Consider the following 22437-nt stretch of genomic DNA (forward strand, 5'->3'; position numbering starts at 1 on the left):
ACAAAAGGGTCTTTGAATTCCTGGTATTTTGTTACACCCACCTATTTATTCAGCACCTCACTGTGACTATAAGGGACAAAACAAGTCAAAGTTAATAGTGACTGGCTGGAACAAAACACTTAAATCAATAGGATGACAGTTCATCTGCTCGTCATTTAACCATTACCTGGGAGAACTACACCTCCTGCTGTGGCTGAGGTTTGATACAGATTTGCCAGCACGTCTCTGTGTCTACTCTGACGGAACAAGGCGAAGACTCAAACACACACACACACACACACACATATCGGTCTGTGTGTCTCCAGCTCTCATTACCCTGTGTGTGTTTGTGTGTGTGTGTGTGTATATGTGTTAATGTCTGCTTATATTCCCCCTGCAGAGCTACTTTGCTCTCTGTTTGTCACCTTTGCAGCGAAGGAAAATAAGATTTTAGAGATAAACAAGGCAAAGGAAGGTGAAGGAGGTGTGTGTGTGTGTGTGTGTGTGTGTGTGTGTGTGTGTGTGTGTGTGTGTGTGTGTGTGTGTGTGTGTGTGTGTGCGTGTGTGTGTTAGAGGTGCGTAACTGGCTGCAGGGAAGTCAGACGCAGGAGAGCAGAACTGGGTAATAACCGGAGCAGTTTAATGAGGCAAAACCGACGGCACCCAGAACAACAGAATATGGGTTGATATAACCCGGCGCAAACCAGTCTATAATGCACACTTTACAACAAACAATTCCACACACAGACATGGGGGGAACAGAGGGTTATATACACGTCACGTAATGAGGGAATGTAAACCAGGTGTGTGGGAAAACAAGACATAACAAATGGAAAATCAATGGTGGATTGGCAATGGCTAGAAGACCGGTGACGTCGACCGCAGAATGTCGCCCGAACAAGGAGAGGAACCGACTTCGGGCGGAAGTCATGACAGTACCCCCCCACATTGACGTGCGGCTCCAGCAGCGCTCCGACACCGGCCTCGGGGACAACCCGGAGGGCGAGGCGCAGGGCGATCCGGACGGAGACGGTGGAACTCCTGCAACATTGAAGGGTCCAACACGTCCTCCACCGGAACCCAGCATCTCCACTTGAACACAGCACCTCCACCGGAACCCAGGCCCCTCGCCCGAAGCCTTGAATCCAGTATGGAGCGAACGGCATACGCCGGGACCCCCTCAATGTCCAAAGGGGGGCGCGGACCAGCCACCACCGGCCTGAGGAGAGACACATGGAACGAGGGGTTAATACGGTAATTGGGGGGAGCTGTAACCTTCACCTGAAGGTGAACATGGCCAGCGTCCTATGTCTCATCCGCGCGCTGGAACCAGTCGTCCACCGCAGGAGCCTCGGTCTGACTCTGATGCCAAGGAGTCATAACTGGCTGATACCCTAGTACATACTGGAAGTGGGAGAGGTTAGTGGAGGAGTGGCGAAGAGAGTTCTGGGCCATCTCAGCCAAAGGCATGAATGCTGCACACTCCTGGCAATAAGACCGTAGAAACCTACCCACATCCTGGTTAACTCTCTCCACCTGCCCGTTACTCTCAAGGTGAAAACTCAAGGTAAGGCTGATCGAGACCCCCAGACGCTCCATGAACGCTCTCCAGACCCTTGATGTGAACTGGGGACCTCGGTCAGACACTATATCCTCAGGCACCCCATAGTGCCGGAAGACGTGAGTGAACAAGGCCTCTGCAGTCCGTAGGGCCATAGGGAGACCAGGCAGAGGAAGGAGACGGCGGGACTTGGAGAAATGGTCCACAACGACCAGGATCGTGGTGTTACCCTGTGAGAGGGAGATCTGTGAGAAAATCTATCGACAGGTGAGACCATGGCCGTTGTGGAACGGGTAAGGGGTGTAAACTTAACTCTTGGCAGGTGCCTAGGAGCCTTACACTGGGCGCACACCGAGCAGGAGGAAACATAAACCCTCACATCCTTGGCAAAGGTGGGCCACCAGTACTTCCCACTCAAACAGCGCACTGTCCGACCGATACCTGGATGAGCAGAGGAGGGTGACAAGTGAGCCCAATAGATCAGCCGGTCACGGACAGCAGATGGAACATACAGACACCCAGCAGAACACTGGAGGGGAGCGGGCTCTGCACGTAATGCCTGCTCAATGTCCGCGTCCAGCTCCCATACTACCGGCGCCACCAGGCAGGAGGCCGGGATTATAGGGGTGGGATCCATGGGCCGCTCCTCTGTGTCATACACTTGGGACAGTGCGTCGGCCTTGACATTCTGGGAACCTGGTCTGGGAACCTGATCTAAAAGGGTGAAAACAAAAAGGGTAAAAAAGATGGCACGCCTTGCCTGGCGAGGATTCAGTCTCCTCGCTGCCCAGATCTACTCCAGATTGCGGTGGTCAGTCCAGATGAGAAAAGGGTGTTTAGCCCCCTCAAGCCAATGTCTCCATGCCTTCAAAGCCTTGACGACAGCCAACAGCTTCCGGTCCCCCACGTCATAGTTTCGCTCCGCCGGACTGAGCTTCCTCGAGAAGAAGGCACAGGGGCAGAGCTTCGGTGGCGTACCCGAGTGCTGAGAGAGCACGGCTCCTATCCCAGCCTCGGACGCGTCCACCTCCACTGTGAACGGCAAAGAGGAATCCGGATGGGCCAGCACGGGAGCCGAGGTCCGCCTCAGCCGACCACTGCAAACGCACCGGGCCCCCCTTCAGCAGTGAGGAAATGGGAGCCGTTACCTGACCAAATCCCCGGATAAACCTCCAGTAGTAATTGGCAAACGCTAGAAAACGCTGCACCTCCTTTGCCGTGTTGGGATTCAGCCAATTACACACGGCTGAAATGCGGTCACTCTCCATCTCCATCCCTGAGGTGTAAATGCAGTATCCTAGGAAGGAGACGGACTGCTAAAAGAACAGGCATTTCTCAGCCGTGACATACAGCTCCAACACACCAAGCACCCTACACACCAAGAACACATGCTCGGCACGTGCAGCGGAGTATATCAGAATGTCATCAATATACACCACTACACCCTGCCCATGCAGGTCCCTGAAAATCTTGACCACAAAGGCTTGGAAGACTGACGGGGCATTCATCAACCCGTACGGCATGATAAGGTACTCATAATGCCCTGAGGTAGTACTGAGCGCCGCCTTCCACTCGTCCTTCCACGCACCAGATTGTAAGAGCTCCTGAGATCTAGTTTCATGAAGAAGCATTGACTTAATCGCTGTGGCTATGAAAGGTAGTGGTTAACTGTACTTCACAGTGATCTGGTTAAGAGCTCGATAATCAATACATGGGCACAGACCTCCCTCCTTATTCTTCACAAAAAAGGAATTTAAGGAGGCGGGTGAAGTAGAGGACCGAATGTACCCCTGACTCAGGGATTCGGAGACATATGTTTCCATAGCCGCCGTCTCCGCCTATGCCAGGGGATACACGTGACTCCTGGGAAGTGCAGCGTCTACCAGGAGATTTATCGCACAATCCCCACGAACAATGGGGTGGTAATTGAGTCGCCTTCTTTTTGACAAAGGCGAGAGCCAAATCAGAATATTTGGGTGGGAATGTGCAGGGTGGAGACCTGGTCTGGTCTTTCCACCATAGTAACACCAACAGAAACCCCTAAACACCTCCCCGAGCACTCTCGCGACCACCCCGTGAGAGACCTCCATTGCCATGAAACAGTGGGGTCATGACAGGCTAACCAGGGTAGGCCTAGCACCACAGGAAACGCAGGGGAGTCAATAAGGAAAAGACTGATTCTCTCCTTGTGACCCCCCTGAGTCACCATGCCCAGGGGAGCGGTGGTCTCCCTAATCAACCCTGACCCTAATGGTTGACTGTCTAAGGCGTGAACTGGGAAGGGCATAGCCACTGGAACAATGGAGATCCCTAAACTATGGGTGAATTATCGATCTATGAAATTCCCAGCCGCACCTGAATCGACGAGCGCCTTATGCTGGGAATGCGGGGAAAACTCAGGAGAAGTAACATACAAAAACATGTGTGCAACAGAGGGCTCTGGGTGAGAATGGTGCTGGCTCACCTGGGGTGACGCCAGAGTGCCCTGCCTGCTGCCTCGAATCCCAGAGGAACCAACCCGGAACCGACCGGGAGTGTGATCTCTGCTGCACAGATGGTGCATGTGAAGGAACTCCCTCCCGTCTCCCTGAGCTCAGCACCTCCCAGCTCCATGGGCATCGGAGCAGTGGTGCTGGGGGATGGAACCGACAGACCCTGCTCTGGATGTCCACGGGTAGCCAGCAGGTTATCCAGCCGAATGGACAGGTCCTCCAGCTGGTCGAAGGTGAGGGTGGATTCCCTGTAGGCCAACTCCCGACGGACGTCCTCACGCAAACTGCAGCGATAGTGGTCAATCAGGGCCCTGTCGTTCCATCCTGCACCGGCGGCCAGGGTCCGAAAGTCCATTGCGAACTCCTCAGCACTCCTCATCCCCTGCCTCAGATGAAAGAGACGTTCACATGGATCCCAATCGAAATGGTCCAGCGTCGCATCTCCTTCCCCCCACACGGCGTTGGCCCACTCCAGTGCTTTCCCCGAGATGCACGAGACGAGGGAGGACACCCTCTCACGGCCTGAAGGAGCCGGGTGGACGGTTGCCAGGTATAGATCCAGCTGCAACAGGAAACCCTGGCAGCGTGCAGCCGTCCCATCATACTCCCGGGGAAGGTTGAGACAAATCCCACTGGGCCCAGGTGCAGGACAGGCAAGTAGTGGAGACCCCTGTTGTGCTGGTGGAGGCGCTCGAGGAACTCCCTGTCTCTCCCTGTGGTCCATAGTTTGGACGATGCGGTCCATGGCGGCGCTGAGATGGTGGAGCATCGCCGCTTGCTCCCGGACGCGCTCCTCAACCCCTATACCAGGAGCACCTGCTCCTGCTGACTCCATATACGGGTGTGGAATTCTGTAAGAGGTGCGTAACTGGCTGCATGGAAGTCAGGCGCAGGAGAGCAGAACTGGGTAATTAACGGAGCAGTTTAACTTCTTGACGCAACCCATCCCTGTCGCGGGATTATTTTGGTCAGCAACCGCTGAATAGCATAGCGCAACAGTCAAATAATATTACTAAAAAATATTAATATTCATGAAATCACAAGTGCAATATTGCAAAACACAGTTTAGCCTTTTGTTAATCCACCTGTCGTCTCAGATTTTGAAATTATGCTTTACAGCGAAAGCAATCCAAGCCTTTGTGTAAATGTATCGATAGCCTAGCATAGCATTATGTACACTTAGCATCAGGAAGCTTGGTCACGAAAATCAGAAAAGCAATCAAATTAACCGTTTACCTTTGATGATCTTCGGATGTTTTCACTCACAAGACTCCCAGTTACACAACAAATGTTCCTTTTGTTCCATAAAGATTATTGTTATACCCAAAATACCTCCGTTTGTTTGTCGCGTTATGTCCAGAAATCCACAGGAAAGAGAGGTCACGACAACGCAGACAGAAATTTCAAATAGTCTCCATAATGTCCACAGAAACATGTCAAACGTTTTTTATAATCATTCCTCAGGTACTTTTTAAAATATATATGCGATAATAAATCAACCGAATGTGTGTAGGTATTTCAATAACACCGGATGGAACAATGGCCGCTTTACTCTGTAGCGCAAAACTCACTCTGAGAGCCCCCGCCTATCCACTTACACAATGTGATCTTTTACGCTCATTTTTCAAAATAAAAGCCTAAACCTATGTCTAAAGACTGTTGACACCGTAGGGAAGCCATAGAAAAAGGAATCTGGTTGATATCCCTTTAAATGGAGCATAGGCATGCATAGGAACAGAAGGGTTTCAAAATAAGAGGCACATCCTGATTGGATTTTCCTCAGGGTTTCGGCTGCAATATCAGTTCTATTATACTCACAGACAATATTTTGACAGTTTTGGAAACTTTGAGTGTTTTCTATCCTAATCTGTAAATTATATGCATATTCTAGCATCTGGTCCTGAGAAATAGGCCGTTTACTTTGGGAATTTTATTTTTCCAAACATAGAAATAGTGCCCCCTAGCTTCAAGAGGTTATTGAGGCAAAATCCGACAGCACCCAGAACAACAAAATATGGGTTGAAATAACCCGTAGCAAACCAGTCTATAATGCACATACATTTTACAACAAACAATTCATGGGGGGAACAGGGGGTTATATACACGTCACGTAATGATGGAATGTAAACCAGGTGTGTGGGAAAACAAGACAAAACATATGGAAAATGAAAGGTGGATCGGCGATGGCTAGAAGACCGGTGACGTCGATCGCCGAATGCCGCCCGAATAAGGAGAGGAACCGACTTCGGCGGAAGTCTTGACAGTGTGTGTGCTTGTGTGTGTTTTGTATTTATTTGTGTATGTTTTACCAAATACCTTCTTGCCTGTTTAGAATATAACATTATACATAGCCAGTCCATTGTTAACACCATAATTAAGTGGTGAGGATTTAAGAGTTTAAAGACTTTAACACAAATTGTGGTGTTTCAGGAATAAATGCATTTCAAATTGTGATATTTTTATTCATGCATGTTTTTATTATTGTTTATGTTTGTGTAGATCCATACAGTATTGTTGTTTGAGTGTGAACGGGCATATATTCCCAATCTGGGGATATCTGTCATCTGTAATCCCACCTCCACCTGTCTCTATATTCCTAATTCAGCCGAGTTTAATTTCCAGAACAGAGAGATGAATCAATCTGATTTTCCTGGGATCAGTAAACTACACTGAACAAAAATATAAACACAACATGTAAAGTATTGGTCCCATGTTTCATGAGCTGAAATAAAATATCCCAGAAATGTTCCATACAAAAAAAGCTAATTTCTTTCCATTTTTGTGCACAAATTTGTTTACATCCCTGTTAGTGGGCATTTCTCCTTTGCCAAGATAATCCATCCACCTGACAGGTGTGGCATTTCAATAAACTGATTAAACAGCATGATCATTACACAGGTGCAGCTTGTGCTGGGGACAATAAAAGACCACTCTAAAATGTGCAGTTTTGTCACACAACACAATGCCACAGATGTATCAAGTTTTGAGGGAGCGTGCAATTGGCATGCCACCAGCGCTGTTGCCAGATATTTTAATGTTAATTTCTGTCACACCCTGATCTGTTTCACCTGTTCCTGTGATTGTCTCCACCCCCTGTAGGTGTTGCTTATTTTCCCCAGTGTATTTATCCCTGTGTTTCCTGTCTCTCTTTGCCTATTCTTCTTGTATGTTTAGTCAAGTCAAGCAGCATGTTTTTCCTGCACTTATTTTTGCTATTCTCCTTTTCTAGTCCTCCCGGTTTTGACCCTTTCCTGTTTCTGTACTCTGTACCCACCTGCCTGACCATTCTGCCTGCCTTGAACACGAGCCTGTCTGCCACTCTGTATCTCCTGGACTCTGATCTGGTTTTGACCTTTTGCCTGTCCATGACCATGCTCTTGCCTACCCCTTTGGATTAATAAACATTGTAAGACTCCTACCATCTGCTTCCTGTGTCTGCATCTGGGTCTCGCCTTGTGCCTTGATAGTATGAACTGGCCTTGACCGACCCAGCAGACTTGGACCAGCTCCGCCAGGCTGTCTCCCTGCAGGGAGCCACCATTGGGAGACATGAGGAGTTGGTACAGGGCCTTTTGGAAGGGCTCGGGTCCTTGACGGAACGCCACGACCATCGGTTAAAGATTATTATGGAGCTAATCAGGGAGTTAGCTCAGAGGCTACCTGCCACCTCTGAAAAACCCCAATCATTCAGTAATATTTCCCCTATCTGTGGTGAGTTTGTACAGTCTATCCCGGCTCCCTGAGAACCCCGCTTACCACCTCCAGAGCGATATACAGGGAATCGTTGTACCTTACAGGGTTTGCCATTTGTGCCATTTGTGGTCATCTGGATGAATTCATGGCAAAAGTGAGAAAGGTATTTGAGTGTCCGGGAGAAAGGGGGCCAGTAAACTGTGTCATGACGTTGGCCTCTTTGGGTATAGCAAGCCCATCCCCCTCTCCCTGCCTCCCCCTTTCCTCCTTCAACTAGGTTGCTGTGGTCAGAGAGACGTTGTAAATTCCTGAGAATCTCCTCATGCACACACAGTATAGAGAGAGTAGATTTTCATGGAGAACAAAGGAAATCCTTCCACCTCACAGAACTTAATGTACGAACAAATTTCATGTTCCGGAAAGTATAAAAGATCGGTGAAGAATCCAGCTACGAACTGGTCCGTTTGTCACAACTTGGGGTAGCTCATGGGAGACGGTGTGGCCACATTACCATAACGCTGTTTATATAATAGCCTCAGATATGAGGTTAACATCTAATTGTTGTATAAGATGAATGAGTGAGTATGATACTGTTTGTATAATTGTGTAATATGATTTTGGATTATTTAATGAAGAAAAATACAATTCCCTTTTGATTTGAACTAAATCAGAGGACCGCCCTGAGCCCAGTTAGGGTCAGGCCTCCTGGGACAGCCCCTTTTCTGCCATTCCGAATAAAACCCAACTTTGAGAAATTATCAGCAGACCGAGCTTACCTCAATTTCGAGATGGCTAAAGGTTGCAGACCATGTTAACCATACCACATGGTTAAACTCTTAGACTATCGATACCGACAGAATAAGAACAAGTCTTTGATATGAATTACTAGTCTGCAGCTAGGAATTCGGTATCATTGAACGCGAAGAACGACAACCGCCGAAACATCCATTCTATAACGAATATCACCTTCTAACCACAACCGAGATAGAGAGGAAGAGAGACGGACAATTCTACATAAGAAATGAACTTTTCACCAGCGATCAAGACGACACACTGAGCATAAATATATATATTGATTGCAATTGTTCCCGAATGAGTAAGCGTTCAAGTGCAAAGGATTAGCATTTCAATTGTTATAATTATCACTCTATACTGACTTCTTAGTCGAGCCCCACTTCCCCCTTTGTCTAACAAGCCGCCATGCCGGTTTAGCCCACTAGGGCACATTCTCCTATCATTTCATGTAACCACATTTACCTTGTTTGTTTGTTTATGCATTTCTGTGAATTACTTAGTTACTAATAAATAAATTATTTAAGACAATTGATGTATGGATGACTCATATTGAAGAATGGAATGAGACTAACGTAAGGTAAACTAAATAATTAATTAATTCGAAGACTAATTGATCAGATAAAATATCTGAAAAGTTATTTTAGGAAATGATCATTTTGTAATCTGAATATTTTTACTTGGTGCCCCGACTTCCTAGTAATTACGGTTACATGATTAATCAGTCTAATCGCGTAATAACTCATTACAGAGAATCTTTGATAAAAACTATAAGTCTTCAGTTAATGATAGTAAAGACAACTACTTGACTTACTTCAAAACTCCTGTAGTGTGGCAGGCTACACATTGATTTTCGCACATTGGCCGCCAATAGTGCCTGGAATCCGGAGTCTCTTTTCGATACTTTTTTGCACGGATTATGTGAGGAGGTAAAGACAGCCTTCAACACATCCAGTGGACATTATGAGTACCAGGTCATGCCATTTGGATTCACCAACGCCCCCGCTATTTTCCAGGCTTTGGTCAATGATGTGCTTCGGGACATGCTAAACCGGTTTGTGTTTGTGTACCTTGACAACATCCTGTTTTTTTCCCGATCTGCACAATAACATGTTCTTCATGTCAGACAGGTCCTTCAGCGCCTCCTGGAGAATCAACTGTTCGTGAAAGCTGAGAAGTGAGTTCCACCACTCTACAATCACCTTTCTGGGATATGTCATTGCTGAGGGCAATGTTCAGCTTGATCCTGGAAAGGTGAAAGCAGTGGTGGATTGGCCTCAACCAACGTCCAGGGTGCAGTTGCAACGGTTTCTTGGGTTTCAAAACTTCTACCGCCGTTTCACGCGGGACTACAGCACCCTGCTGGCCCCCATATCGGCACTCAACTCTCCCAAGGTACCGTTCAAATGGTCTCCAGCTGTTGACAAAGCCTTTGTGGACCTGAAGCATCGGTTCACAACAGCACCCATCCTCATCCATCCGGACCCCTCGCATCAATTTGTGGTGGAAGTGGATTCTTCGGATGTTGGAGTGGGGGCCATCCTGTCCCAGTGATCTGCCCAGGACCAGAAGCTTCATCCTTGTGCCTTCCTGTCCCATGGTCTCAATCCTGCTGAAAGGAACTACGATGATGGTAACCGAGAACTCCTGGCGGTGAAGATGGCATTGGAAGAGTGGAGGCACTGGCAGGAAGGAGCAGAACAGCCATTCCTGGTCTGGACTGACAATAACCTGGAATATCTCCATACAGCCAAGCGCCTCAACACCTGGCAGGCCCGGTGGGCTCTCCTGTTCACCAGATTTAACTTCACCTTCTCCTACCGCCCAGGGTCAAATAATGTGAAGCCTGATGCCCCCACCCGCCAATACAGTTCCTCTGCAACACCCACGACCTCTGAAACCATTCTCCCTACCTCATGCCTTGCTGCCACTGTGGTTTTGGGTATTGAGAACCTGGTCCGCGAGGCTCAAGGCCCCTATCCTGGACCTGAAGGTCCCTGACGTCTCTGCCTTCATTGCCGCATGCACAGTGTGTAATCAGAACAAGACTCCACGACAAGCTCCTTCTGGCCTCGTGTCACTACCGGTCCCTCATCGTCCCTGGTCTCATATATCTCTGGACTTTGTCACTGAGCTCCCTCCGTCTGATGGCGACACTGTAATTCTGTTGGTAGTCAATCGGTTCTCCAAGGCTGCCCATTTCATTCCTCTCCCCAAACTACCTTCTACCAAGGAGATGGCCCAGCTTATGGAGCAGCATGTCTTCCGGATCCATGGACTCCCGGTAGACATGGTCTCTGATCGGGGTTCTCATCTCAGTTCTGGAAGGCATTCTGCACCCTTATTGGGTCGTCGGCCAGTCTGTCATCAGGATTCCATCCCCAAACTAACGATCAGTCGGAGCGAGCCAACCAAGACCTGGAGACCACCTTACGGTGCCAGGGCTCAACCAAACCCACTACCTGGAGCCGTCAACTGGTCTGGGTGGAGTATGCCCAGAACACCTTTCCCAGTTCTGCCACGGGACTCTCCCCTTTCAAGTGCTCCATGGGGTATCAGCCTCCACTCTTCCCTGAACAAGAGAAGGAGGTCAGCGTACCCTCAGCCCAGATGTTTGTCCGCCGCTGTTGACGTACCTGGAGAAGAACCAGGGTGGCTATTCTCAAGACCAACTCCAGGTATCGTTGACAAGCGGACCGTCGCCGGACCCCAGCTCGCCACTACCGCATTGGGCAGAGGGTATGGCTTTCCCCTCGGGATCTGCCCCTTCAGGTAGAGTCCCGCAAGCTGTCTGTCAGGTTCATTGGTCCTTTTCCCATCTCCAGAGTCCTGAATTCTACTGCTGTCCATCTTGTGTTACCCCGTACCCTCCTTATTCACCCTACCTTCCATGTGTCTAGGATTAAGCCCATGTCTCACTGTCCTTTGTTTTCTGTCTCCAGGCCCATCCCTCCCCCCCGGGTTATCGGTGGCCAGCCAGTATGTACGGTGAGACGCCTCCTGAAGGTTCGACCACAGGGCAGGGGTTTCCAGTACCCGGTTGATTGGGAGGGTTATGGCCCGGAGGAGAGGTGCTGGGTCCCGGCTAAAGACATCTTGGACCCGGTCCTCATTGCCGATTTCCACCACGGACACCCCGGTCAGCCAGATATGCACCCAGGCAGGACGCCAAGTGGCGTCGCTGGGGGAGGGGAGGGGGGTACTGTCATGTCCTGATCTGTTTCACCTGTTGCTGTAATTGTCTCCACCCCCTCCAGGTGTCGCTTATTTTCCCCAGTGTATTTATCCCTGTATTTCCTGTCTCTCGTTGCCAGTTTGTTTTGTATGTTTAGTCAAGTCAACCAGCATGTTTTTCCTGCACTTATTTTTGCTATTCTCCTTTTTCTAGTCCTCCCGGTTTTGACCCTTGCCTGTTTCTGGAATCTGTACCCACCTGCCTGACCATTCTGCCTGCCTTGACCACGAGCCTGTCTGCCACTCTGTATCTCCTGGACTCTGATCTGGTTTCGACCTTTTGCCTGTCCACGTCTATTCTCTTGCCTACCCTTTTTGATGATTAAACATTGTAAGACTCCTACCATCTGCCTCCTGTGTCTGCATCTGGGTCTCGCCTTGATAGATTTCACTACCTTAAGCCGCCTCCAGTGTCGTTTTTGAGATTTTGGCAGTATGTCCAACCGGCCTCACAACTGCAGACAATATGTATGGCGTCGTGTGGGTGCGCATTAGCCCATTTTATTGTTGTTGTATCTGTGACCAACAGATGCATGTCTGTATTCCCATCGATTAGGGCTTAATGCATTTATTTCAATTGACTGATTTGTCACGCCTTGGTCATAATGTTTTGTGTTTTTCGTTATATATTTTGGTCAGGCCAGGGTGTGACATGGGTTATGTGTTGTGTTCATATTGGGGTTTTATAGTATTGGGATTTTGAATGATTAGGGGTGTGTCTAGTTAGGCTTGGCTGCCTGAGGCGGTTCTCAATCATTCGTTTGTTATTTGGTATCAGTTATTTCATGTATCGCGATCCTTCATTAAAGATCATGAGTAACCACCACGCTTGCATTTCGGTCCTCTCTTTATACAAACGAAGAACGCCGTTACACATTAGACAGATTTAGATTATGGATATGTTTATATGTTGACAGGAAAGAAGAATATCTGGATTAGTTCATATACAGTCAAAAAAGAGGGGAGTTAGATTATTGTGAGAGATTATTCAGCTCAAAGCCCATCTATCTACCTTCTCTCCCTAGTCCCTGTATTGTTCCACTGAGTTTACAACCCCAGTCAGACAGAGGTAGCGGACTTGACATGGCAGTCAGAAGAAATGAAGCGAAGGGAGCGACCAGGCGCAGGGGTGGGCACAATATGAATGATCCTAGGCAACAGATGACGGGTATTATCCTATCAACCTGCTGTTCGTTTTACACCACCACCCACCCTTCTTCCTCCCTCTATCCCTACGTCCTTCCTCGCTTCTTTTTCAGTGACCAGGAGGTTGCCTGGTCCACTGTCTTCCCCTAGCTATAAAACAGCCCAATAATGGGACAGGCAGTGTTTGGGGTTGAAGATGTTTAGAATAGAAACCTCAGAAGAGAGAAGAGACCATTAGGATGCTACTATAGGAGTTACCTCAGCAGAAGGTTTCCCTTTACTCACTGCCTGCAAATCAGCATTTTCGCTGGACAATAGGCTCAGCAGTGGTCCCATGATTGCTTCTTTTCAAATGGTAATGGGCATCCTAGCTCCTCTGCCAGGTTTTTCCTTAGCAAGAGGACAAATTACAGTTTACAAGGCGGGCATAGAAGAAAAAATAAAATGAAAAAAAAATAATTCTGAGCTGAATATCTTTTTTCGTCCCTCTTCTTTTTTTTTATTATTCAACAAACTGACATGTAAATTACCCTTTAAGTGCTCCACTCCAGGGCTCTGATCATCCCCTAATTGTCGCAGTCAATTGTGGCCAACAGTCTCTTCAATCCCAGGCGCTTTGACAACAAGCACCAGGATCAAAGAGGAATCAACTCCCTTCAATTTCTCTCTATTTATGGAAGTGCCAAAAAGACTGCAGTGAGAGGTGAGAGTGAGAGGGCACTAGACCAGTGCTTTACAGAGAGATTGAGAAGAGAGAGAGGAAATTATCGCATCACAATAGTCATTTGTTCATTACAGTTCTATAACCCTGATATTTGACAGTGCTCCTGTATTGACGTGCTCCATACACAGGACAGTTACAGCTGATAACAGGCTTGACTCACATATTGATACATCATGTTTTGTGTGACAGAGTATTTTAATAGCAGTTGTTATTTTTTTCTTGACGAAAGCAAAACAAGACTGTATCTACACCTGTATTTGCCTAAACCGTTTACATTTGCCAGTGTAGGAGAAACCATTGCAGGTATACCTGTTAGCTGTGGGGCTCCCAAGTGGCGCATAGCAGTGCTAAAGGTGTCATTACAGGTCCTAGTTCAATCCCCACCTGCCGTGATCGGAAGTCCCATAGTGTGGCGCACAATTGGCCCAGTGTTGTTAAGGGAGGGTTTGGCTGGGGTAGGCCGGCGCCGACAGAGATGGCCGCCTTGCTTCGCGTTCCTAGGAAATTATGCAGTTTTTTGTTTTTTTTACGTGTTATTTCTTACATTAGTACCCCAGGTCATCTTAGGTTTCATTACATACAGTCGAGAAGAACTACTGAATATAAGAGCAGCGTCAACTCACCATCAGTACGACCAAGAATATTGCCTTTCACCCAGGACAACGGAATGGATCCCAGCCGGCGACCCAAAAAACGACTTCGTAAAAGAGGGAAACGTAGCGGTCTTCTGGTCAGACTCCGGAGACAGGCTCATCGTGCACCAATCCCCAGTATACTTCTCGCCAATGTCCAGTCTCTTGACAACAAGGTTGATGAAATCCGAGCAAGGGTAGCATTCCAGAGGGACATCAGATACTGTAACGTTCTTTGCTTCACGGAAACATGGCTCACTGGAGAGACGCTATCGGAGTCGGTGCAGCCAGCTGGTTTCTCCACGCATCGCGCCGACAGAAACAAACATATTTCTGGTAAGAAGAGGGGCGGGGGCGTATGCCTTATGGCTAACGAGACGTGGTGTGGTCGCAAAAGCATACAGGAACTCAAGTCCTTTTGTTCACCTGATTTAGAATTCCTCACAATCAAATGTCGACCGCATCATCTACCAAGGGAATTCTCTTCGATTATAATCACAGCCGTATATATTCCCCCCCAAGCAGACACATCGATGGCTCTGAACAAACTTTATTTGACTCTTTGCAAACTGGAATCCATACATCCTGAGGCTGCATTCATTGTAGCTGGGGATTTTAACAAGGCTAATCTGAAAACAAGACTCCCTAAATTGTATCAGCATATCGATTGCGCAACCAGGGCTGGCAAAACCTTGGATCACTGCTATTCTAACTCCCGCGACGCATATAAGGCCCTGCCCCGCCCTCCTTTCGGAAAAGCTGACCACGACTCCATTTTGTTGATCCCTGCCTACAGACAGAAACTAAAACAAGAAGCTCCCGCGCTGAGGTATGTTCAACGCTGGTCCGACCAATTTGATTCCACACTCCAAGACTGCTTCCATCACGTGGACTGGGATATGTTTCGTATTGCGTCAGACAACAACATTGACGAATACGCTGATTCTGTGTGCGAGTTCATTAGAACGTGCGTTGAAGATTTCGTTCCCATAGCAACGATTAAAGCATTCCCCAACCAGAAACCGTGGATTGATGGCAGCATTCGCGTGAAACTGAAAGCACGAACCACTGCTTTTAATCAGGGCAAGGTGACCGGAAATATGACCGAATACAAACAGTGTAGCTATTCCCTCCGCAAGGCAATCAAACAAGCTAAGCGTCAGTATAGAGACAAAGTAGAATCTCAATTCAACGGCTCAGACACAAGAGGTATGTGGCAGGGTATACAGTCAATCACGGATTACAAAATGAAAACCAGCCCCGTCACGGACCAGGATGTCTTGCTCCCAGGCAGACTAAATACGTTTTTTGCCCGCTTTGAGGACAATACAGTGCCACTGACAAGGCCTGCAACCAAAACATGCGGCCTCTCCTTCACTGCAGCCGAGGTGAGTAAAACATTTAAACGTGTTAACCCTCGCAAGGCTGCAGGCCCAGACGGCATCCCCAGCCACGCCCTCAGAGCATGCGCAGACCAGCTGGCTGGTGTGTTTACGGACATATTCAATCAATCCCTATCCCAGTCTGCTGTTCCTACATGCTTCAAGAGGGCCACCATTGTTCCTGTTCCCAAGAAAGCTAAGGTAACTGAGCTAAACGACTACCGCCCCGTAGCACTCACTTCCGTCATCATGAAGTGCTTTGAGAGACTAGTCAAGGACTATATCACCTCCACCCTACCTGACACCCTAGACCCAATCCAATTTGCTTACCGCCCAAATAGGTCCACAGACGATGCAATCTCACCCACGACTGCGTGGCCACGCACGCCTCCAACTCAATCATCAAGTTTGCGGACGACACAACAGTGGTAGACTTGATTACCAACAACGACGAGACGGCCTACAGGGAGGAGGTGAGGGCCCTCGGAGTATGGTGTCAGGAAAATAACCTCACACTCAACGTCAACAAAACTAAGGAGATGATTGTGGACTTCAGGAAACAGCAGAGGGAACACCCCCCTATCCACATCGATGGAACAGTAGTGGAGAGGGTAGCAAGTTTTAAGTTCCTCGGCATACACATCACAGACAAACTGAATTGGTCCACCCACACAGACAGCATCGTGAAGAAGGCGCAGCAGCGCCTCTTCAACCTCAGGAGGCTGAAGAAATTCGGCTTGTCACCAAAAGCACTCACAAACTTCTACAGATGCACAATCGAGAGCATCCTGTCGGGCTGTATCACCGCCTGGTACGGCAACTGCTCCGCCCACAACCGTAAGGCTCTCCAGAGGGTACTGAGGTCTGCACAACGCACCACCAGGGGCAAACTACCTGCCCTCCAGGACACCTACACCACCCGATGTCACAGAAAGGCCATAAAGATCATCAAGGACAACAACCACCCGAGCCACTGCCTGTTCACCCCGCTATCATCCAGAAGGCGAGGTCAGTACAGGTGCATCAAAGCTGGGACCGAGAGACTGAAAAACAGCTTCTATCTCAAGGCCATCAGACTGTTAAACAGCCACCACTAACATTGAGTGGCTGCTGCCAACACACTGACTCAACTCCAGCCACTTTAATAATGGGAATTGATGGGAAATTATGTAAAATATATCACTAGCCACTTTAAACAATGCTACCTAATATAATGTTTACATACCCTACATTATTCATCTCATATGTATACGTATATACTGTACTCTATATCATCTACTGCATCTTTATGTAATACATGTATCACTAGCCACTTTAACTATGCCACTTTGTTTACATACTCATCTCATATGTATATACTGTACTCGATACCATCTACTGCATCTTGCCTATGCCGCTCTGTACCATCACTCATTCATATATCTTTATGTACATATTCTTTATCCCCTTACACTTGTGTGTATAAGACAGTAGTTTTGGAATTGTTAGTCAGATTACTTGTTGGTTATTACTGCATTGTCGGAACTAGAAGCACAAGCATTTCGCTACACTCGCATTAACATCTGCTAACCATGTGTATGTGACAAATAACATTTGATTTGATTTGATTTGATTTAAATAAGAATATGTTCTTAACTGACTTGCCTAGTAACATCTGTGAACACCCTCTACCTACCCTGTGGTGACCAGCGGCTTCATTGTGATTAATATTTTTCTCAGGATGAAAAAAAATCACAAACAATAGACAGTGTTACAACTCACAATGACTAAGGTATTCTCTATTATTTTACACCCTGGTCATTTGAGAGTCAAAGTAACCCCCCCCCCTTAGGAGGACTAAACCTTGATGAACACTGATGCTTGGTAGATATCCAACCTGATAATTGTCCTACCATAATTGCATTAAATAAACAGTGGCTGGTAGTTGGGAGGGTGGGGAGAATTACATGTCATTTTCTGCATTGTTATTCAGCCACATCAATTTGAGTTTATTGGGTTTTTATCCAAGACATATCACCCTTGCTGTGCACCAGGTTAGTGTAAATGAACACACCGTATTGAAATTGTTGAGCAAGAGAGAGAGATCGAGAAACAGGGCAGAATTAGACCAATATTCACTAATAGTAAAAACTCAACAAAGAGCAATTCAGTTTTGGAACATCTAAAATACGGTGACCCCCTCTCATTCCATTACCAAGCCCTGCAATTCCAAGAGCTGAGCAAAGAAAAGAGTCCCCTCATCCAGCTGGTCCTGGGGCTGAGTTCACAAACCTGTTCTACTAACACACTGAGCAGAACATCCAATCAATCAGAATAAAACAAATTACAACACAGTCAAAAACACAACTACATTGCTTATTGGGAAACACATGCAGAAGCACAAGGCAAAATGCAGTGCTATTTGGCCCTAAATCGACAGTACACAGTGGCTAACTATTTGACCATGCTTACTGTTCAAAACCTTTGAAAAAACTTAACAAAGTACAGGCTCAGTGAGCACAGCCTTGCCAATGAGAAGGGTAGACACAGGAAAACCTGGCTCCCTGTAGAGGAAAGGCTGTGCAATCACTGCACAACAGCAGAACCTGAGACAGCTGCATTTCCTGACGAAATGTCCAAAAAAGTCAAACAATTAGAGAGTGTAATTTCCCCAAAATTGAAACCTTTATTCAAGGTTTGAAAGGCCTCTCTGATGAGAATAAGCTACCCATCCTGTTGGATGAGGACACAGAGAGCTATGGGTTGGCAGCACACTACATTGCTGCCTGCCATAGGGACAGTGTCTGACAGACCAACCAACCTGCACATGTCCTCTATGCTTATTGTTATTGTTCAATGCATTTTGACCCTTAGTTATTGTTGTTACTGTTGTCCCGTTGACAATTACGTCATGCCAATAAAGCAAATATAATTGAATTGAGAGAGAGAGAGAGAGAGAGAGAGAGAGAGAGAGAGTAGACATGGTTTGGTTAGAGGAAACAAGTTGGTTATATTAATTTTATTTCTATGTCCTAAGAGGAAGTAGCTAGCATCATATATGGAAGCAGACATTAAAAGGCTGATATGCAAATGTAGGGAAGAGATTAGAGATACAACAGTTATTCAAATGTTTGATTAATAATGCATCATCGCCACCGTCATTTATTCATTCCAGGGAGCGATAAGTCATCTTTCGAGTCAAGAGTGAAATACGTTTTCCTGTTTTCCTTGAGCAGCTTACCTTTTTTTTAAAGCACACTTTGGGTGACTAACTTTTGTCCATGTCAAATATTAACTTATTGTGTTTTATGTCTATCTCTTCTGGGTATAAATACTTTGCAAAGAGGGAATATCCAAATATTAAAACAGGAAATACTGGTTTTCTGAGTCCCTCACAGCCTCCCTCCACCAATCTGTTACTTTTCTGGCCACTGGGGACCTGACCTCTTTCCACAGGATAGATTCAAAGTAAAGCAGAACATCTGATCTGTCTCTTATTTGTGCAGCTCAAATGAACAAGTTGTAATTCGCAGTCTCAGATCCAGTCACCATGCACTTACACTGTTGATTTTAACAAGAGCAACCAACAGAAGAATAATCTATATGTTTCTGATGTAAGATTTTTGCTTCTAAGCAATCTGTTACTTTGCGATCTCTCTCTCTCTCTCTCCTCTCTCTCTCTCTCTGTCTCACTTTCTTTTATATACACTGAGAAACATCTGAAGTGTTTTTGAGAAAAGCACAAGCAAAGGACAAGTGCTCATTTGCCTGTAAGGCCTGTAGCGAATGTAAACTAAATGAATTTCCCGTGTTTGAGACTTCTTCCCCGAAGATCACACACACACACACACACACACACACACACACACACACACACGGTCGTACTCTGTTCTCCAATTGTCCATCAATCTCTTATGTTCTTCACTCTATTACACTGCGAGCAACGGTGGATGGCATAATATCTGCGGCTGTCTACAGCAGTGGGATCAGAATATCACAGAACGGGTCCCATAGAGAGACCTACAGTCGATGTTGTTGTGGCGACTGTAGTGTACGGAGAGAGAGGGAGAGTTAAAAAAACAAAACTAGAGGGATAGATATGGTCTGGTGAAGGAGATGGTTTGTGTCACACCATTATTATTTAGGCACTTATACATTGTATTGTATACCAAACGTCTTTAGAATGCTGTCAACTGTATGCTTAGGGCCTCAGACATACTAGATACTCACCATCGTTGTTAGAAGCTGTCAGCGGTATATAGGATATATGTAGTCATAAAAGTAGTCATACTTTATGTAAGACATTGAATTATCTTCAACATAAATCTTACTTACCGTAATGGATCATATACCGTACTTGTGGTTTGTGAACTTTATTTAGGGGCGACATTGAAACAGTGAAATGTAGAGCAGCTTTGGGGTATGTTCTCATGTACAGGAAATGACACCGTCCTGTTCTCCTCCTCCTCTCATCCCCCTCTCTTATTTAGTTTGGGGATTCCATTCCATTCGATTCTTTTCCCACCACCACCTGTGAATTCTCCTCCTCCTCCTCCTCCTCCTAAGTTTTAGCACAGATGTAACATTTCTGGGGAGCAATTCCATCATGATAGCTGCTCCTTTCCCAGCACAGAACAGCAGTCCTGCAGGGAGTTGGAATCCAAAGATAGCTGTGTTTCCATGCGACTGTATGGGGAGGACAACATCAATTACATATCTTTGGAAAATATAATAATTTGTGGCTGGTTTGGAATTATACAATAGACTAGGATTTGTGTAAAACTGCTGTACTTTTACCCGACATGTTATATTGGCAATAGTCAGATAAAAGGTCTTATTAGTATACAAAGAAACGACGTGTTATGCTTATGATACTGTTATGGCAGGTGAGAGGTCACATCTGGCTCCTGATATAATCATGAACCGTAGTGTGCTTCAGCAGTGGAGTCTATAAACTGAACGGAGTCACCGTCTGCTCTCTGCATTCAAAGTGTGGCAGACAAAAAAAGGTCTTGGGCTTCACTCATCATCCTCCACCTTCCCCCCTTTTTCTTTCAAAATGTGTTCCACCTGATGAGGGTGATTTCGGGACCCTAAACGGTCAGTAATGACTTTTTAAAATGTATTTTTTATTTTATTTTATATATTATTTTACATATTTTGCTATCCTCAACTGTTAAAAAATACAAGTGCACCGTATTGTAACGCTAGAATCCTTATACCTGACAGGTGAGTAGACCAGTTGACTGGTTGAATAACTACCAGGTTAAATACCAGGATCATTACTGATTCCACTGTGTATTCTGTACTGCAACACTCTGATATAAACCATAGGCCTATACTGCTTCTGTGGTGCATAGGATATAAGCTATACAGTTTTATTGTTGCGCCACACGATCATTTAAATGTCAACCTAGTTGAAATTGACATAGCCTAGATGTATTTACTGCTTCATAAAACGGTCATATTTGATTCCTTGCTAAATGAATAAGTAATGATAAAACTGACAAAGGGCATATATTTGCTGTATTGATATAATTCATACCGGCAAACATGGCACGTACAAATAAAGACACTTGCTTTCCAGAGCCACAAGAGTGTGTTGTGTTTCCTCTCAATTAAATTAACAGATTCATTAACGCTAAGGTCCCCCTATAGGTCAACCATCGTCAGTAATCCCCTTTCACGCTGTATATGTTTGTATAAAATATTCAAGCTGGAAGCAAGGAGCGGTGTCACTCAGAGCGCGCGGGAATGAATGAGCAGGGACACCGCTCCAGTTGTTGAGCGGCAGCACAGAGGGATTTGGCAAGTCAGACAGAGACCATGCACTTGCTTGACATACATTCGGTGCGCACTTAAAATGAATGACTTTGCGTCTTTATCTGGCATGCAATTGCAGGCTATTATTTGCTGTCAAAATCGGAAGCGAATCACACGCCTACATCAGTCTTAATCTCACACACATGCTGTACATAACATTAACACACAAAGCAGATTACTCCGTGGAGCTGCAAAACTTGAGTTTGGAGTAGCCTACTTACCAGCTGCAGTAAAGCGGGATCCCCTTCTTCAAGTCTGTAACGCACTATCACCTGACTGCGACCAATAACAGCTGCATAAATGACAACAACGTTATTTTGTACATACCTAGCTAATGAAAATACAACATAAATATAGTAGTAGGCTACAAATAAACACAATACTGTACGTGTAATAATACACATACAAATCGTAATATTACACTTTTTTTTAAAATAATAATATTCTTAATAATAATCATAATTGTAATTAATACAATTATATATAATTCATTCAAATGAATTGCAGATAAAAAAAATATTGAAAAATACTCTAATATCAATCTATTTTCAGCTGTGCTGTCTATATCGACCGCCTTTTGGAATATTTAATGCCAGATGTTGAGCACCTTTTTCTCTCGAGCTGTGCTTCCAAGTTCTCTGGAATCTGATTGGCTTTGGACAAAGGCATCAAACAGTCGAGCCTCTTGATTGATGATTTAATTATCCATACAGTTGATAACTGCATAGGACAGGACAGAAAATATAATACTTTATTTACATAACCAATCACAGCGTTGAAAAGGTGGAGCCTCCTTCTCCATCTATAGTGAGAGACAGACAGAAATAGAAACAACAGCATCACAAGGAAATACATGAATAAATCAAATAGAGAAACCTCAATTGGAGTAATAACCATGTCATATAGTTGCAATAGAGAGAAATATTTTGGTCGATATAACCTTGAATAACACCTGTGAAAAAAAGGAATAAAGTACACACTTGACGTGTTTCAATCCTGG

The 22437-nt window shown here is 46.0% G+C and overlaps 1 protein-coding gene and 2 long non-coding RNA genes across 4 annotated transcripts in view; 2 read left to right on the top strand and 1 right to left on the bottom strand.

Moving 5' to 3' along the window:
• Positions 1-12577, top strand: part of LOC135571810 (uncharacterized) — a 171968-nt gene extending 159391 nt beyond the window's left edge. Inside the window, exon 2 of the long non-coding RNA XR_010463974.1 lies at positions 11460-12577. This is a non-coding gene — a long non-coding RNA (uncharacterized LOC135571810). The remainder of the gene's footprint in view (positions 1-11459) is intronic.
• LOC115129642 (uncharacterized) lies at positions 613-22366 on the bottom strand. 2 transcript variants are annotated; one of them, XR_010463975.1, is made up of 3 exons: positions 22045-22366; positions 21659-21729; positions 613-1198 (listed from the first exon to the last, which is right to left on the bottom strand). It is a non-coding gene; the product is annotated as an uncharacterized LOC115129642 (long non-coding RNA). The 2 variants fall into 2 exon arrangements; XR_003863680.2 differs by lacking the exon at positions 613-1198 and adding an exon at positions 19972-20300.
• Positions 9072-12577, top strand: LOC135571809 (uncharacterized). The gene is made up of 2 exons (XM_065018746.1): positions 9072-11505; positions 11906-12577. The coding sequence occupies exon 1, from the start codon at positions 10367-10369 to the stop codon at positions 11291-11293; it is 927 nt and encodes a 308-aa protein (XP_064874818.1). The 5' UTR covers positions 9072-10366; the 3' UTR covers positions 11294-11505; positions 11906-12577.
• Positions 22367-22437: the final 71 nt, after the last annotated feature.

The sequence above is a fragment of the Oncorhynchus nerka genome, linkage group LG5 (genome assembly GCF_034236695.1).
Source record: "Oncorhynchus nerka isolate Pitt River linkage group LG5, Oner_Uvic_2.0, whole genome shotgun sequence".
NCBI lineage: Eukaryota > Metazoa > Chordata > Actinopteri > Salmoniformes > Salmonidae > Oncorhynchus > Oncorhynchus nerka.